Source organism: Barbus barbus (genome assembly GCF_936440315.1).
Source record: "Barbus barbus genome assembly, chromosome: 28".
NCBI classification, from domain to species: Eukaryota; Metazoa; Chordata; class Actinopteri; order Cypriniformes; family Cyprinidae; genus Barbus; species Barbus barbus.
In genome coordinates, this window is record NC_136756.1 from 7,007,513 (window position 1) to 7,025,135 (window position 17,623).

Consider the following 17,623-nt stretch of genomic DNA (forward strand, 5'->3'; position numbering starts at 1 on the left):
ATGTAATCACCACGATCAAGGTCCAGAAACATATCAAAGAGATTGATAAAACAATCCATGTGACATCAGGGGGTTCAACTGTAATTTTATGAAGCTACGAGAATACCTTTTGTGTGCAAAGAAAATAAAAACGATGATTTTATTCAACAATTCCTCTCCTCTGCGTCAGTGCCATTTTGGAGAGTATCCACTGAACGCATGCTTTTCTGTGTCAGCGGTGCCACTTATATATATCAGGCATTTTAAAAAGTGGACTTCAGGGAAAACCAAAAAGAAATGGCATAAATGTGAAGAATATGCTTCCATTTAATTGTAATTAGTTTAATCATTGTTGTACACTCGTGTTAATTAGCTGCCCTTAAATCTGAAGATTTTGTTGTTTCTCTCAATCCCAATCAAAGTGGCAGCGCTTCTAAAGATGCAATTAGTCCCTGACGAGCTAATTAAACTCTACAAATGCATCCATTCTCATGTAGGTCAGCCGCATCCTGTTGTGTAGATCATTAGAAGCGTGCAGTCATCGTCGCTAATCAGCTCCTCTCTTTTGATGGATGATTTATTTATCATGGCACGAGTGATGACCCCAGCTATAAATGGCATCGTTGATGATCATTACTAAAAGATGAGGTGTCTATCAGCTCGCTGGACTCTTGTAGGGGTTGTTTTTAAACAGCCATTTGAAGATCCTGGTAAATGTGCACCCTTTTTAAAAAATTGGATTTCACACCATTCCCTACTCATCTATTAGCTCACATAAACTAAAAAGCACAAATAATGTGAATGATGCAAAAAGGCTTATAGTTATTTGAAGTACAAATTATTGATTCATACTAAAGCAAGCATCACTTTTACAATTATACTTGAGGTTAATTATGAGGTTGAACTAACCACTAATCAACTGAATATACTTAGAAACCCTTTATAATATATAGTTCACAAGTTCGGGGTCAGTAGGATTGTTTAAATGCTTTTGAAAGAATTCTCTTATATGCTCACCAATGCTTATCAAAAATACAGTAAAACAGTAATATTATGATTTTTTTTAATACAAAATAACTTTTCTGTTTGAATATATATTAAAATGTAATTTATTGCTGTGATCAAAGCTGAATTTTCAGCATCATTACTCCAGTCTTTAGTGAATGGAAAATTCTAAAGAACAGCATTTATTTGAAATAATTTTTTTTAGAAGATTATATTTATCTTTGTTGTCACTTTTGACCAATTTAATGCATCTTTGCTGAATAAAAGTGTTAATTACTTTAAAAAAAAAATCAATAAAGCCGTATCCCTCTTAAACTTTAAATCAGTAGTGTATACATATATAATGTATTTTTGATTTATTAATTTTTTTTAAACCAATTTTTTTGTTGTATTGGCTAACTGTATACCACAAAATCTGTCCCTTTTTTTCTAATTAATGTGCTGCATTATCATTACTTTAAAAATGAATCGTTATATAACCAATGCTTGAGAAATTAATAGCACTGTTCTCTGTGTTTGTTTCAGTTGCTTATCTCGGAGATATTGCGCTGGATGAGGAAGATATGCGCATGTTTAAAGTGGACCGCATTGTGAATTTAGCAGAGAGAACGGTCATTGTTCTGAATCACACAGATGCGGGTAAGTGTGCACGCATGCGTGAGTTTGAGTGCATGGCCCTGCTTTATATAAACTTTGTGTCAGGCTTAATTGGCAGTCAGAGACTCGGGAAAAGAGACATACGTTATTAAACCAACAGAGGAAAGCCTGTCGAGAAACAGTTCCCACATTCCCAAACACAACAACACATTGCAACTGGGATTCGACTAAATGACAGCAAATTTTTTCGTAATTAGCCTTTAGTTTTATGACATTTTCACACCAGAAAGAAGGAAAGTTTGCAGAGGAGAGAAAAAACATGAGATGATTAAGAAATGTAAGCAAGGGACAGAACTGAACTTCAGTAGAGTACAGTCTTTGTGTGTAGGAGTTAGCATTCAAAACAATAGAAAAAACAGGCTGTGCTGTAAATGTTGAAACGGATATGAATTAGTGGTTCCCGTTGAGCTCAGTAGAAAATTTTAAGTAAATATTTGTAAATCGCATATGCATTGGCCACAAACATTTATTTGGACGCTATTGATATAGATAGAAGAATATCAAACAAAACATTTCCTAAAAAAGTTTGTTTTAAATGATTAAACCATAGTTTAAAATGAACATTCTGGATTCTGGTTGCCAGATGTTAGTGGAACAGGCCCTTACAACTGTGCAAAAGTGGGTTTGCATTTATTTAAATGTAAACGTAAGATTAGAAGTTGATATGTCTTTCTCTGAAACTTGAGATGATGATGTTCCAGATGACGATTTCCTAATTAACCCTCATGTTGGAAATGGTAGGTTCACTTTCCAATGAGACGAATACAAACAATACGGCGTCCCATCGCAGGAAGAGGGCAGCGACGTCCAGACCTGAGAGGGTTTGGCCCGAGGGCGTCATTCCTTACGTCATCAGCGGGAACTTCAGCGGTAAGTCATATACACATGCACAGCTTTTCATGTTTAAGTTTTAGTAGAAAACAAAAGCATGTGATTGATAAGATCCGTTTGGTTATTAAGTTGCATGATTATAGTCAGAGCTGAGTATATTACTCGCAAATTGTAGTTTTAGGTAATGTATTCTGACTACATTTTAGATTACTTTTTTTTTAATCAAACTTGTTTTAAAGTGCCACCATTATGGATTTTTGAAAATGATCTTTCATGCAGTGTGTAACACAGCTCTAAGTGAATGAAAACATCCTGCAAAGTTTTAAATCTGAAAGTGCACCGCGTGTAAAGTTATTGTCTTTTGAAGACACAGTTATTGTTATTGAAGACATAAAATGTGCAAGTTTGATTTGCAAAGCCTGATGATTATTTTCTCCAGCATGATTTGGTAATGATCCAAAGAACATCGTGTGCTTCAACGGAGTCAAGAACATCTGACCGTCACATGATGAATCACATGATGTCAATAGCTGCATCCCAAATGATGCACTGTACACTATGCACTTATACACTATACACTTATGCACTATGAATTTTATAAGCTTATTTTGTCATTCATAATCATGTCTGATAGCTCCTCCGCTACTTAATGAAATCTCCGACAGTTGAGTGCAAGGAAGCGTTCAACATTCCACACTTCGTTTTTTTCCCGGTTATTTAAAGTGCACTTCTTTGTTTTTGAATTTTCAGTGAACACACTAATCGCACTATTTATACTACAAAACTGCATTGAATAGTGCATAAGTGCACAAATTGGGATGCACCCAATGTCTCAACATTACTACAGTTTTTTTGTTAGTTTTTCTTTGCCATTTTATTCATCGTTTTTCTCTGTTTTCAATTAATTCTAAAATGTTATGTTTAAGTAAAGATTTTCAGTCTGTGTGATTTGTATATGAAACATTTTTGGTTGACTTAGCAATGAAAAGCACAATATTAATGGTTATAAAATTGTTTTATAAAATTATTCATACTTACAAGGTTTCAGTTAGAATTCTTTGAATGCAGGTGAACACTTTTTTTGGTTGACTTTGCGAAGAAAACCACAATATTATCACATATATTATAATAATAATATTGTTAGTTAACTCTTTCCCTGCCAGCATTTAAAAAAAAAAAAAGTTGCCAGTCACCGCCAGCATTTTTGACGATTTTCACTAAAATTTCATGGCACCTGGAATACTTTGTTGTATGAATATCTGAACATGCAATATGTCAAAAGAAAGAACTGAGCCTCTGCTTTTAAACAAATAAAGTTTTATTCAAGCTTCATGCATTCTTCTTTTATCAACATTTGAATGTGTGAACATTTGATAAAATATTCTAGATTTTTAACAAAACGGTGAGAAAATTATATGCTGTTTGTTTGATATTGTACATATGCATCTGCTTACATATGCCATTGCTTGTTTCAACTTCTTCGCCATGTTTTGATCCAGGGATTCAATATTCTTTCAGAAGATGTGTAATAGCACCTCCTAGCGTATAACAGTGAAAAAAGCCGGAGTATTCCATCAATGGCAGAGAAAGAGTTAAAATTGCTCATACTGTGAACTAAAGGTCCGGCCAGATTTACTGTTTTTGGCAATTTTTTGTTGCGAAATTGCGTCACTTTCATATGAATCCACATGAATTGGGAATTCTGCGTGGGATTGATATTTTGCAACCGGTTCAAGTTGTCATGCAAATTTGCTGCGTTGACCAAAAGCAAAAACTGCTTGGTTTGAACACAAGTGAGCAACTATCTGAGCTCTGATTTATATAATCGCTACACTACTGACAACAGATAGTGGTCGTTTTTGTCCACAAGAAATTTCACTAATGTCTCCATACCTTAAAGTTTGGTCGACCTACTCATTGCTAGTCCCGTATGTGTTGTACAGGTAGCCAGAGAGCCATATTCAGACAGGCCATGAGACACTGGGAAAAACACACATGTGTGACGTTCATCGAGAGAACAACAGAAGAGAGCTACATCGTCTTCACCTACCGGCCGTGTGGGTAAGTGCAATATTGGGAAGGTTACCTTTGGAAGTGTAATAGATTACAGATTACAAGTTACCCTAATCAAAATGTAAGAAGTTGCGTAACTATTTCAATTTCTTTTTAAAGTAATGTAACTGATTACATCTGATTACTTTTCCAAATTTCTAAAGATTTTTTCTAACGTTCTCACTTTTCTAATGTTTTCAAATGTTAATCATTTTCAAACATTTAAACTATCCAGGGTTAACCTTACAGTAGTACTCGACACTAATTACGTGCGCTGCAAACTCAAACAAGAAAACCAATCAAAAGCATCGCAATAGCATTGCTTAAAGGGATACTCCACCCCAACATGAACATTTTGTCATTAATCGCTTACCCCCATGTCGTTGTGACTGTCCCATTGACTGCATAGTAAATGACACTGTCAAGGCCCGGAAAAGTATGAAAAGCATCGTCAGAATAGTTCAATCAATGGTTCAATCTGAATTTAATGAAGCGATTGAGAGCGCTTTTTCTGCACAAAGAATATCTGCTGAACGCAAGCAGCGTACGCTCTTCTGTATCAGCCGCGCCACAAGAATACACCGTTTTCATTCAATTCAAAGCATAATCAAGCGTAGAAGCATGAGATTTGTTCTCAGTAATTGTAATGGATTAGTTACATTTATTTTGTAATTAAATTACGTAACGCCATTATTCCCTAAAACTGGTTAAGTGTGCATGTTAGCGGATATGTGCAAGCTTCACAGAGGTGTGTATGTGTCGGTGTGTCAAAGCCAGAGAGAGTTTCCACAGCAGGAGGACGAAACCTTTGACTCTTCCAGGAAGGAATCAAGCTCGCTTCTCTCGCTCATGTGGAGCGTGTGCTTTTCACTCTTTTCTTTCACTCTCTCCTCTTTCTTTCCGGTCTCGTCCTGATTTATCGCTCAAGTGGTTTTCCATCCGATCCGTTCCTCTGTTCCCGCTTATCTGCTTCGTGTGCCAACAGACGGATTTGTGTGTTTATGTGTGTGGGCTCTTGTGTCTTGACCTAGCAATTACTCTGTGCTTTGCTGAGGAAATACCAGCCGTTTGTGTCACACTATTCGCCACGGGACTGTCACCTGAACATGTGTGTTTTATCCATGCACAATGGCTCCCCGTAGATGCTTCAGTGGCATGGCTGAAGTTCAGAGCCCAGCTTGACGGTCACATCCGTTGGAAACAAATCAGTCCCCGGGATACCGTGTTGACACATTGGTTTTGCTCTTAAGCTGCTTCTGTCTGCTGGAGAACAGGATTTATTTAGCTTTTTTCGACGGTTCACTACTCAAAGCTCCTCCACAGGCCACACGCAACATTTAGAGAAAGTAAGCTGCAAAGAGGTGTCGTTTGAATATCAGCACATATTCAGTGTTCAGCATCTCGGCCCGTTATGATGAATGATTATACAATGTTTATGCATTATGTATAATTATACATATGTTGGTCATTTATAAAGTTGCATCCATATGAAAATCTTAGGATCAAAAACCTGTTAATTTCTGAGGAGCAGGGTCATGAAAAACAAAACCTTTTTGATGCAAGAAACCTTGATTAAGAGTATAATTGGTCAAAAAAATTGTAGAATATGACGTGAATAACAATTATTCTAACAAACAGTTAAAAAAAGCAACAACTTGCACATTGAAGAAATAAACTATTGCTTAAAGGGTAAACTTGCACAATCTTTTACCTTAAAAGTAGATCCTGTACTTCATTTATCATTGTTATTATGTCAAGGATACCCGGGAGGTGGGATTTTGTTGCAAATTATATTGGAAAATGTGTTGTAGTTGCGTTTTTTTTTTTATAAATCATGACAAATATAGACTGAGATTACTGAAGCTTCTAATTTAATATCCTAATCCCAAAAAAAGAACATGCTTTCCCAATAGAAAGAAAAAAGAATCCACTGATTGCTAACCCTGGAACAACATATAAAACTACCAAATTGTCCTTAATTACAATCGCAAAGTTTAATCGCAACATATAATCATTGCAGCTAATAGTGTTCACCGGCTGTTTGATTACGTGTAATTTGTAAATAACTGCATGATTCCTACTGTACATTTCTGCCATAGTCACCACTAATAACCTACTCCTAAATGTAATGTATAAAATTAAAATATTCTGTAAAGCTGCTTTCTAACGATTGGTAATGTGAAAAGCGCTATACAGAACTTCAATTGAACTGAATTGATTGGATGGTTGATAAACAAATGAATAACTTTTTTGCGCTCTGTAAAGTTTATAAAATTTAAACGATAGACAAATTACATCAAACATATATATCATGTTTCTTAACAGTTTTTGAAGAAATGTCAACATTGTCTCTAAATTTGCTCAAAATTCACTAAAATACAAAATTATGCAATCAGATTTTACTTCTTCCACATTTATATTGAGGGTTATTATAGTACACTAAAACGATTAATCACATCCAAACTAAACGTTTTTGTTCACATAATATATGTGTGTGATCTGTGTATATTTATTATGTATATATAAATACACACACATGCATGAATATATTTAAGAAAAATATGTAATGTTTATATATTAAATATATTTATATATAATATAAATGATATGAATATAAATATATACATGTAAATACATGTAAATATTTTCAAAATATATTCATGCATGTGTGTGTCTTTATATATACATAATAAATATACACAGTACACACACATATATTGAGTAAACAAACACTTTTATTTTGGATGCGATTAATCGTTTGACAGCACTACTAAAATCATAAATATTTGTATTATTTAAAATAAAACTTGTTATCTGAAATACAATAAAATATATTTAAAAATTACTTTATTTTAGCTAGTTGTCTAAGCAAAATTAGCATTTTCATTTAGCTTATCTTGATGTACTAAAATAACTACAACAGAAATAAAAATTTCTAAAAATGATACATACACTGAACAAAATAAACGCAACACTTTTGTTTTTGCCCCCATTTTTCATGAGCTGAACTCAAAGATCTAAAACTTTTTCTATGCACACAAAAGGCCTATTTCTCTCAAATATTGTTCACAAATCTGTCTAAATTTGTGTTAGTGAGCACTTCTCCTTTGCCGAGATAATCCATCCACCTCACAGGTGTGGCATATCAAGATGCTGATTAGACAGCATGATTATTGCACAGGTGTGCCTTAGGCTGGCCACAATAAAAGGCCACACTAAAATGATATTGGCAGGAACTGGAACACGCTGTCGTATACGCCGATCCAGAGGATCCCAAACATGCTCAATGGGTGACATGTCCGGAGAGTATGCTGGCCATGCAAGAACTGGAATGTTTTCAGTTTCCAGTAATTTAGTACAGATCCTTGCAACATGGGGCTGTGCATTATCATGTGCAACATGAGGTGATGGTCGTGGATGAATGGCACAACAATGGGCCTCAGCATCTCGTCACGGTATCTCTGTGCATTCAAAATGCCATCAATAAAATGCACCTGTGTTTGTTGTCCATAACATACGCCTGCCCATACCATAACCCCACCACCACCATGGGCCACTCGATCCACAACGTTGACATCAGCAAACCGCTCACCCACACAACGCCATACACACTGTCTGCCATCTGCCCTGTACAGTGAAAACCGGGATTCATACATGAAGAGAACACCTCTCCAAAGTGCCAGACGCCATCAAATGAGAGCATTTGCCCACTCAAGTCAGTTACGACGACGAACATCATTCAGGTCGAGACCCTGATGAGGATGACGAGCATTATCTCGGCAAAGGAGAAGTGCTCACTAACACAGATTTAGACAGATTTGTGAACAATATTTGAGAGAAATAGGCCTTTTGTGTACATAGAAAAAGTCTTAGATCTTTGAGTTCAGCTCATGAAAAATGGGGCAAAAACAAAAGTGTTGCGTTTATAATTTTGTTCAGTGTACATACTAAAAAAATAAATAAATAAATAGGCAAAACACATATTTTAACTAAATTTAATATGAAACGTAAAAATACAAAAACAGGAACTGATTCAAATGATTTAAAAGAAAATTGTAATAGTTTCTCAAAAGATACGAAAATAACAAGACTGCTGTCACAAAACAAAACACCTAGAACGGCTGAAGAAAAATGCATTCAAAAGCAAATTATAAATGAACCGTTAATGTTGTGTAACTGTCTTTCATTCAAGTATAAACTAAAATAATTATAGTACTGCTATTATAACGTGAAAATAATGCTGATGTATTAAAAATGATACAAGATGATAATAGATACAAGTCAAGGATTTTAATATGACAATTTCATCTTTCAAAAACAGATGATCAGAGCTGTGCCATTTATATTTTGTTAGTCTGAGATGTTATAATATTAAACTACTGGCTCTACACTGTCCCAATAGTGTCCATTTTATAGATCCAAATGAATTTTAGGAGGAACAAAGCTGATACCTGAAGTTAAATTTAGCAATAAATAACGTCTGTCGAACTGAGCGATGAAAGTTTCCTTTGGGAAATTATCCAGAGCATACGATGTCTCATACTGCCTAAATTTATAAGCGAGACGGACACAAAACCAAACCAATGATTTCCTCAGTGAACTTGTTTACAAACGAAGAAAGAAAGTCATACTGACAGAGACAAATGTAACAGACAGTTTGCTTTCTCACTGTTTAAGCAGACGTGCCGTTGCGGTCGGGCAGCGAAGGGAAACTTCAGAAAATCTAGCATTTTGGTTCTGTGTGGAAGTACAGGGGGCCTTTATATCCCGCTGCAGGCCATGATGGGCACACAAACAGTGTGTGTGTGTGTGTGTGTGTGTGGAGGTGATGAAACATTAAGATTTTTTCCCCTTTACGTGCAACAGTAGTTTCCAATGGATAGCCCATGCTCTGATTAGCCCGTGTGTGTGTGTGTGTGTGTGTGTGTGTTCAGGCGATTTCTGCCGTTCTGTGCAAAGTTCAAGGCAGAGTTTCTGGAGCGAGCCGCTGGCTGCTCTGTAATTAAAGACTGATCTTTTGCACCCACACAAGGCTGCACATGTGGCTTCGTATATGTGTGTGCAGATCAGCAGTTTTTCTCCCACATATCCCTGCGCTTTGAGAAAGGGATCGTTTGATTGTGTGTTTTGTGTGTTGGTGTGTGTCTTAATGCTGTGACTCCCCTGTTTCTCTCTGGATTTTGCAACATGTAGCTCTAAGCAAACTTATAAAACAAACCATTCGTGATATTTTTTTTGAGGTCACGTTGTGTTCTGTTTCAGTTTGTGACTTCGCCTGCTTGTTTGTCGTTGAGAGGAGACATAAACATATTACATGATGCAACATAAGAAGAAGGATTTATTCAGATATAAAAGGAAAAAAATGGAAATTATATTTTGGATAAAGAAATTAAGGCTTATTTTATAATGTGAAAAATGTATATATTTATACATTGTAGTATTCCTTGTTTTACTCAATTTAATTTATGCAAAGTTTGTTGAAATATATAAAAAATCATTGTATGATGAAAATTAAATTAGATATTTTTGTTGTTGTTGTTGTTTTACAGTAATTTTTCATGAAAAAAAAGCAAAAATTTGAATGGTCCTAAAATAGGTTTCATTTTCTTTATGATAATTAATATATGAATAAAAATATTTTTGAAACAATTAATTTATTATAAATATGTATTAAATCAAGTAATTATACATTAAATATAAATGCAATATTGTTAAAAATGTTTTAATATTATGATATATCATTACTAAATATTAATTATTATATTATATTGTATTATATTTAGTGCTGTCAAACGATTAATCGCGATTAATCGCATCCAAAATAAAAGTTTTTGTTTACACAATATATATTTGTATACCGTGTACATTAATTATGTGCATATATAAATATAAACACATGCATGTATATATTTAAGAAAATTTTATGTTTATATATTAAATACATTTTTATATATATATATATATATATATATATATATATATATATAATAGAAAAATATAATAATATAAATATTTAAATGCATATGCATATTAAATAATATATTTTCTAAATATATAATGTATGTGTGTGTATTTATATATACATAAAAAATATACACAGTACACATACATATATTATGTAAACAAAAACTTTTATTTTGGATGCGATTAATCGCGATTAATCATTTGACATCACTGTTTATATTATTATATTATATTATATTGTATTATATATTTAATATGATCTGTGATGTTATAATCGTCTGCAGGTGCTGTTCGTATGTGGGCCGGAGAGGAGGGGGTCCGCAGGCCATATCCATCGGGAAGAACTGTGATAAGTTTGGGATTGTGGTGCATGAGCTTGGTCACGTGATCGGATTCTGGCATGAGCACACGCGACCCGACAGAGACGATCATGTCAGTATCATACGGGACAATATTCAGCCAGGTAGGAAAAAACAACAGCAGCAGAATATCACTCACATCTGTGTGAAATGACTGTATTCAAGATTCTGCGTGCAGATTGCATAACATGTATTGCTTACTCAAAACTATCATGATAATACATAGAAAAGTGAGGTCAACACTCCAACATCAACCATAAAAGACAGTTTTCCCAGAAGCAGCTGTTACAGCATTTTCTTGGAACGATACGGCCCTCTTTACAAAACAAATTCTGGACCGCTGAGCTCAGCACAAATCCTCCGCTGCACTCGTTTCTGATCAATGCTGGGCAAAATATCTGTTACTTTTACCTAAGACCTCATGATCCCTGACTGCTGGCTGCAACAGTATGATCAATATACAGTGGCCTCAAACATATAGACACTTAAGACACTCATAAATGTGCTTTTGATAACACAATATCACAGCAAATAGTTCATTATTTACTCACTCTCGTTCCAAACCTGTATGCTTGTGAAATATAACTATAACTTTTGAAGAATATTTATGCGACTCTTGCAATAAATTAACAGGACTAGGACTAGGGCAATATTATCAGTGTTTAATTAATTTCAGTCGGTTACATCATGTGAGTTCAGGAATATAGCAAGGTTCATAGATATTATATTTAGATTTTTTGGTGCTTTTTTGTCTTGGTCACTATTACTGTCATTATATGGCAAGAGCTGCGTAACAATTCTTTAAAAATGTCAACTTTATTATTAAATTATTAATAAATAATAATAATTTGCAGGTTTGGACCAATAAAGGTGAATAAATAACAACAAGAAAACAGAAAAAGTGCTTTTGACAGCAAAATATCACAGTAAATGACATTTATTTTAAAGAACTAAACCTCAAGGTAACACTTTACTAAACGTCTTTATGCATAGTGCATTTATGTTCATAATCTAGGTTGTAATGCATTATATCTTTTCAGAAATAATTGTAACTAAAGTTAAAATGCATTATAATATGGGTTTATAATATAAGTTTTAAAGGTATAACAATGAACAGATAAGCATTATATTGTGGTTACAAGTATTATAGAATACATTATAAGGTGCATTAATGCATTAAAACTACTTTTATAATGCATTACATTTAAAGGTTTTAAGTAAAGTGTTATCTTTTCAAAGCAAAACATTTCACATTTTTTGGTTCCGTTTTATATGATGCACACAACACCACAAATATGATGTTCTGTGATTATGAAACATTAGTGGATCATGTTGGTAGTTATTCTCTTCACCTGTGGGAAAACCAAAACACTGGAGAAACTCTAGCGCTTGTTTGCAGAAGGCATTTGTTTTATGGTATTTTATATCCAATGCAGTGAAGCTCAGGCCTTTTAAGTGTGAATTAACTGTCCAAATATTTGCAAAGCCCCTGTGCGCCTCAAAATATCTCAACCATGGCATATTTTGACTCCCGACCAGCTGTGCCTCCGAGATCCGTCTGATGAAGAGCCCGACATTTTTCACAGTTTTTAGGCAGCATTAATGAACAAGATATGCTGAAATAATGGCTGTCGTTAGACATCTGTGCAAATGGAGCTCATTACAGACTCATTATATGGCACAGAATGATTCTCAGCAGAGAGGAATATTTATAAATAATGTCTGCGACTTTCAAAATTCACTGATGATAGAGGCTATAAAAATATTATTTGTAACAGTGCTTTGCCCTTTTATTACATTAAATATTTCGAAGCACGTTATTTGAGAGTCTTTCATAATAATTAGTGGCAGCAAACAGGAAAGGTGCTGCTTGAGCATTTGTGGTGTTGGCATGCGAACCACACAGAAATACTTGGGGAATTTTCCCAGTGCATGCTGGACACACAATGCTCTGATTTACTGAACTTACTCTCTGACATAATAACAAATTTGAAGTATAATATATCATAATGAACAGAATAATTATAATAGTAATTAATTAGTAAATGTAATGATGAAAAACTATCTTGTGAAAGCAGACGGCCTGTTTTGTTGAATGATCAGTATGGGCTCTTGACATAACTTCCTGTCTGAGTCTCACTCTTGGTTTCGTCTCATAGGACAGGAGTACAACTTCCTGAAGATGGAGCCTGGTGAGGTGGACTCACTCGGAGAGGTCTATGACTTCGACAGCATCATGCACTATGCAAGAAACACTTTCTCCAGGTAAGAACCTCAAGTATTGTCATATTTTTTATAATTTCCCTCCGTATACCAAAATAATTAATTAATCATAATTAATATAAAACACACACACACACACACACGTTTGTTTCTGTGAATTGTGGGGACTTTCCATAGACTTCTATTACTTTTATACTGACCAAATTATATTTTCTATCCCCTAACCCTAAACCTACCCCCTACAGAAAACCTGTTTGCATTCTTACACTTTCAGATAAACATCATTTACTATTTTTAATATTTTTTTTCCTGCAGGCCAGTCCCCACAATGTCAAAAATGTCAGGTTTTACTATCCTTGTGGGGACATTTGGTCCCCACAATGTTGCATAAACACACAAAAAGTACACACACACACACACACACACATGATATACTTATTTATTTAAAATGTATAATTTTATCATTTTATTTAATTGTAAAAATATATAAGTAAATGATCACACCTTGCAAGTATATATTATATACATTATAATTTACATGCAGACATTTTATACATAAATATACACAATTAAATGCAAACACCATCACTTACACTTAGCAAATATTAAACTGACAGATAATAAAACAGACCAAAATCTTGCATTGAAGGAAAAATATTATTATTAATAAAAAAATTGAATTAAAAATCAGTCATTATTTCCCCATCCTTGTTCTAAACCTATATTCTTCTATGTTTATGAAATATAAAAATGGCTTTTGAAGAGTATTTATGCAACTCTTGCAATATAACAGTAATAATATGTGACCCTGGACCACAAAACCAGTCATAAGGGTCAATTTTTCGAAATTGAGATTTATACATCATCTGAAAGCTGAATAAATAAGCTCCATTTTATTGATATATGGTTTGTTAGGATAGGACAATATTTGGCTGAGATACAACTATTTGAAAATCTGGAATCTGAGGGTGCAAAAAAATCTAAATATTGAGAAAATCGCCTTTAAAGTTGTCCAAATGAAGTTCTTAGCAATGCATATTACTAATCAAAAATGAAGTTTTGATATATTTACGGTAGGAACTTTACAAAATATCTTCATGGAACATGATCTTTACTTAATATCCTAATAATTTTTGGCATAAAAGAAAAATCAATAATTTTGACCCATACAATGTATTGTTGGCTATTGCTACAAATATACCCCAGCGACTTAAGACTGGTTTTGTGGTCCAGGGTCACATATAGCAATAATATAACAGTTCAGAAGAGGATCTGGAGTAGGACTAGACATGAGCTTCAGCGTGAAGCAATATTATAAGCGTTTCATAAATTCAATTTCAGTCTGTTCCATCATATGAGCTCAGGAACATAATTGTCATCATATGACAAAAGCTGCGTAACAGATTTTCAAAACTTTCTACTTTGTGTTCCAAGCAAAAACTAATAGCATACAGGATTGGAACAATGAGGAAAAATATACATCAAAATGATTTTCAATTTTAGGTGAACTGTTCCTTTAAGAAAATATGTATTGTTTATGTGCAGGTTCACTAAGAAAGTGTTTTTGTATTCCAGTTCATTCCTCTTTAATTATTGTTCTTCATAAACATATGAGACGGATGTCTCTGATGGTTGCATCCAGTCTCGCTGTTTTGCAAATGTAAAAAAAAAAATGCATTTGAGGAATTTTGTCCTTTATTCTTGTAATAGTAATGATTCAAACAGCTCAGTTATTCACATTGTTTGATTGTTGCTTGTTTTTGATGAGGATTCCTCTTAGAGGCCAACCGATGTATCGGTTTTGCAGAATAATGGGCACTACTATAGGCAAAAATCCCTGCCAATAGTTTTCCGTGTCCATTGCTGGAGCGGCTGAGAAGGGTCCACTGTCATTATACAGAGCGAGAGCAGCCTCTAGAGGTGGAAATCACTGACACTTGTTGTTTGTTTTGACAAGTGAGGCTGCGTGCTGAACAGAGCGGGACACTTCAGACGCGGAAATAAATCCTGCCGCACCACAGAGCGCTATTAACATCCCAGACAGCAAGCAGTGTTGGCCCAGATCCGGCCCACATCTGGCCCGCATGGATTTCACACGGGCCAGATGTGGACCGGATCTGGGCCAACACTAGGTTGCTGTCTGGGATATAAATTTAATTATATTTATCGCTGTTAATGTAAATAATGACTTCACCCTGGGCTGTAAAATTGTGTGTTGTTTCCTTTTTTTAGTGAAACGCTTGTCTTTCTGTGGCTCTAATAAAGTATGCTTCATTTAAAGAGCTATAATCAAATACTACCTATTTGCTATAATATAGATCCCACTTTCTCTTTCCGTTTGCTGTTTTTTTAAACTCCAAACTTCAAACTCATCTATGCCACTTTGTTCATTTTTGAAGTGAAGTTTTGCCTGTTTGGTGATTAAATAAACCGTTTTAGGCCACTGTTTGAATTGCATGTTAAAGTTTCTTCTGTTAACATTATTTAATACTATAAACTTTAATTATCAATATAAAAAAATATATTAATATTTTATTCATTTAGAATAAAGTGTGGTTCAGTAGTCTTTTTTTTTTTAAATAGTAAAGCACTATTTTAGTATCAATTTTAAAAACTATTGGTGGATTAATTGATATCGGTCAGTGTGGTCCAACCTAGATATCGGTATCGGTAAAATCGGTCGACCTCTAATTCCTCTTTGCAGTATTTTATGCTGAATGATGCTATATTCGGCGCAGTCTCTCCGTGATTCTTCTCATTATTCTCAGGGTGACCTCTGAGCGAGGCATCAGCAGTTCTGAGGCAGGACGGCTATCTGAGCATCTCTCTCCTCTTACACTCTTTCTGCTGAGCTTTCACAACGCCGCTATTGTGCTTCTCAGTGCCTGTCAGTTGTTCACAGAGCAGTCGGAGCAGGTCGGTTTCCATGTGTGTGGAAAGGCTTGGTTTGGACATCATCTATCTGATGTCTCAGTGTCAGATTCATTTAATGAACTTCCTGATTCTCCTCATGCCTCATGATAGGATTTTGGATCAGAGTAACTGTAATGCAAGTTTGTGTTTGGTCAGATTTGAAACTATAGATCTAATTGTTTTTCTAATATAAAATAATTAAAATAATTTTTTTGAGTCTCTTCTGCTCACCAAGACTGCATTTATTTATATGCGTGTATATATATATATATATACACACATGTAGGGTCTTTGAGGGTGACTTTAGCTTTGACCCTCATAGCAGAAGTTTAGTTTGACAGCAGCAGCACAAATATAGACAGATAACAGAAAAGATAAGCACAGTTTGTGCAGTTATCACTGCCACTGAAGCAGTTCTCTTCTTATATGACAGGAGCAAATGTGCTCTATATTCATCTTAAAACATTTAACTGTATCATGATGTTGTTCATGTGGCATTTATTTGCCTAAAAGACACTAATGCAATGGTTTTCTCATCTCTGTGCCCCAGTGGACTGACTGACCTCTTTTTTCATCCTCAGATGAACACATACTCACACACACACACACTAAAACAATTATTTTCCGTTGATGACGTCTGTGAAACCACACGGTTATCCTGTCATTTAGCAAAGTGTACGGTGTTATCTCCGTGGCTCTGGATTTGAGCAGGAAAAACTGGCTAGCTTTATGCTAAACACAGTTTGAGACACTTTCATTGTGTCTTTTTGCAACAATCTGTTGTTTTTGGAATTGGCTTTTTCGATATTATTTTAAGCAAGTCAGTGCTCAGCTATGGCAAAATCCAACCGAAAACTAACCCAAATTAAATTAAACACTTTTTTTTTTTTTATTGTACTAATGATTATTTAAGTATTATTTAATATAATACTTAATATATCAGTATAATATACATAATATAAGTATAATTTAAGACTGCTACTTTTTTAAATTAAATTAAATTAAATTAAATTAAATTAAATTAAATTAAATTAAATTAAATTAAATTAAATTAAATTAAATTTAATTAAATTTTTATTTTATTTTATTTTATTTTATTATTCAGGAAGGATGAATTAAATTGATCAAAAGTAAAGACATTTTACACTGAATATTCTAGCAGCACAGCGTTTTTTCATTCTTGGTGATAATAAATGTTTCTTGAGCAGCAAATCAGTATATTAGAATGATTTCTGAAGGATCATGTGACCCTGAAGACTGTAATGATGCTGAAAATTCAGCTTTGCATCTCAGGAATAAATTACATTTTAAAATATATTCACATAGATAACAGTTATTTTAAGCTGAAATAATATTTCACAATATTACTGTATTTTTGGTCAAATAAATGCAACCTTGGTAAGCAGAAGAGACTTTTGAACTGTAGTGTTTGTGTAAATTGAATTTTGGTTTCAGCCTACATTCTAAAAAAATGCTGGGTTAAATACAACCCAGCGCTGGGTAAAATATGGACAAACCCTGCGATTGGGTTGTTTAGACCCAGCGGTTGGGTTACTGCCCAGAAGGTTGGGTTAAACATTTAACCCAATTGTTGGTTGCAAACAACCCATCATGTGTTCTGTCCAATATTTACCCAGCAC

The 17,623-nt window shown here is 34.3% G+C and overlaps 1 protein-coding gene across 1 annotated transcript in view; it reads left to right on the forward strand.

The window, feature by feature from the left end:
* LOC306848255 (bone morphogenetic protein 1-like) overlaps positions 1-17,623 on the forward strand; it is a 67,041-nt gene that overhangs the window by 19,778 nt on the left and 29,640 nt on the right. Inside the window, exons 2-6 of the mRNA XM_079382698.1 lie at positions 1,510-1,623; positions 2,383-2,511; positions 4,416-4,533; positions 10,773-10,951; positions 13,007-13,112. Coding sequence (XP_079238824.1) covers positions 1,510-1,623; positions 2,383-2,511; positions 4,416-4,533; positions 10,773-10,951; positions 13,007-13,112 — 646 coding nt within the window. The remainder of the gene's footprint in view (positions 1-1,509; positions 1,624-2,382; positions 2,512-4,415; positions 4,534-10,772; positions 10,952-13,006; positions 13,113-17,623) is intronic.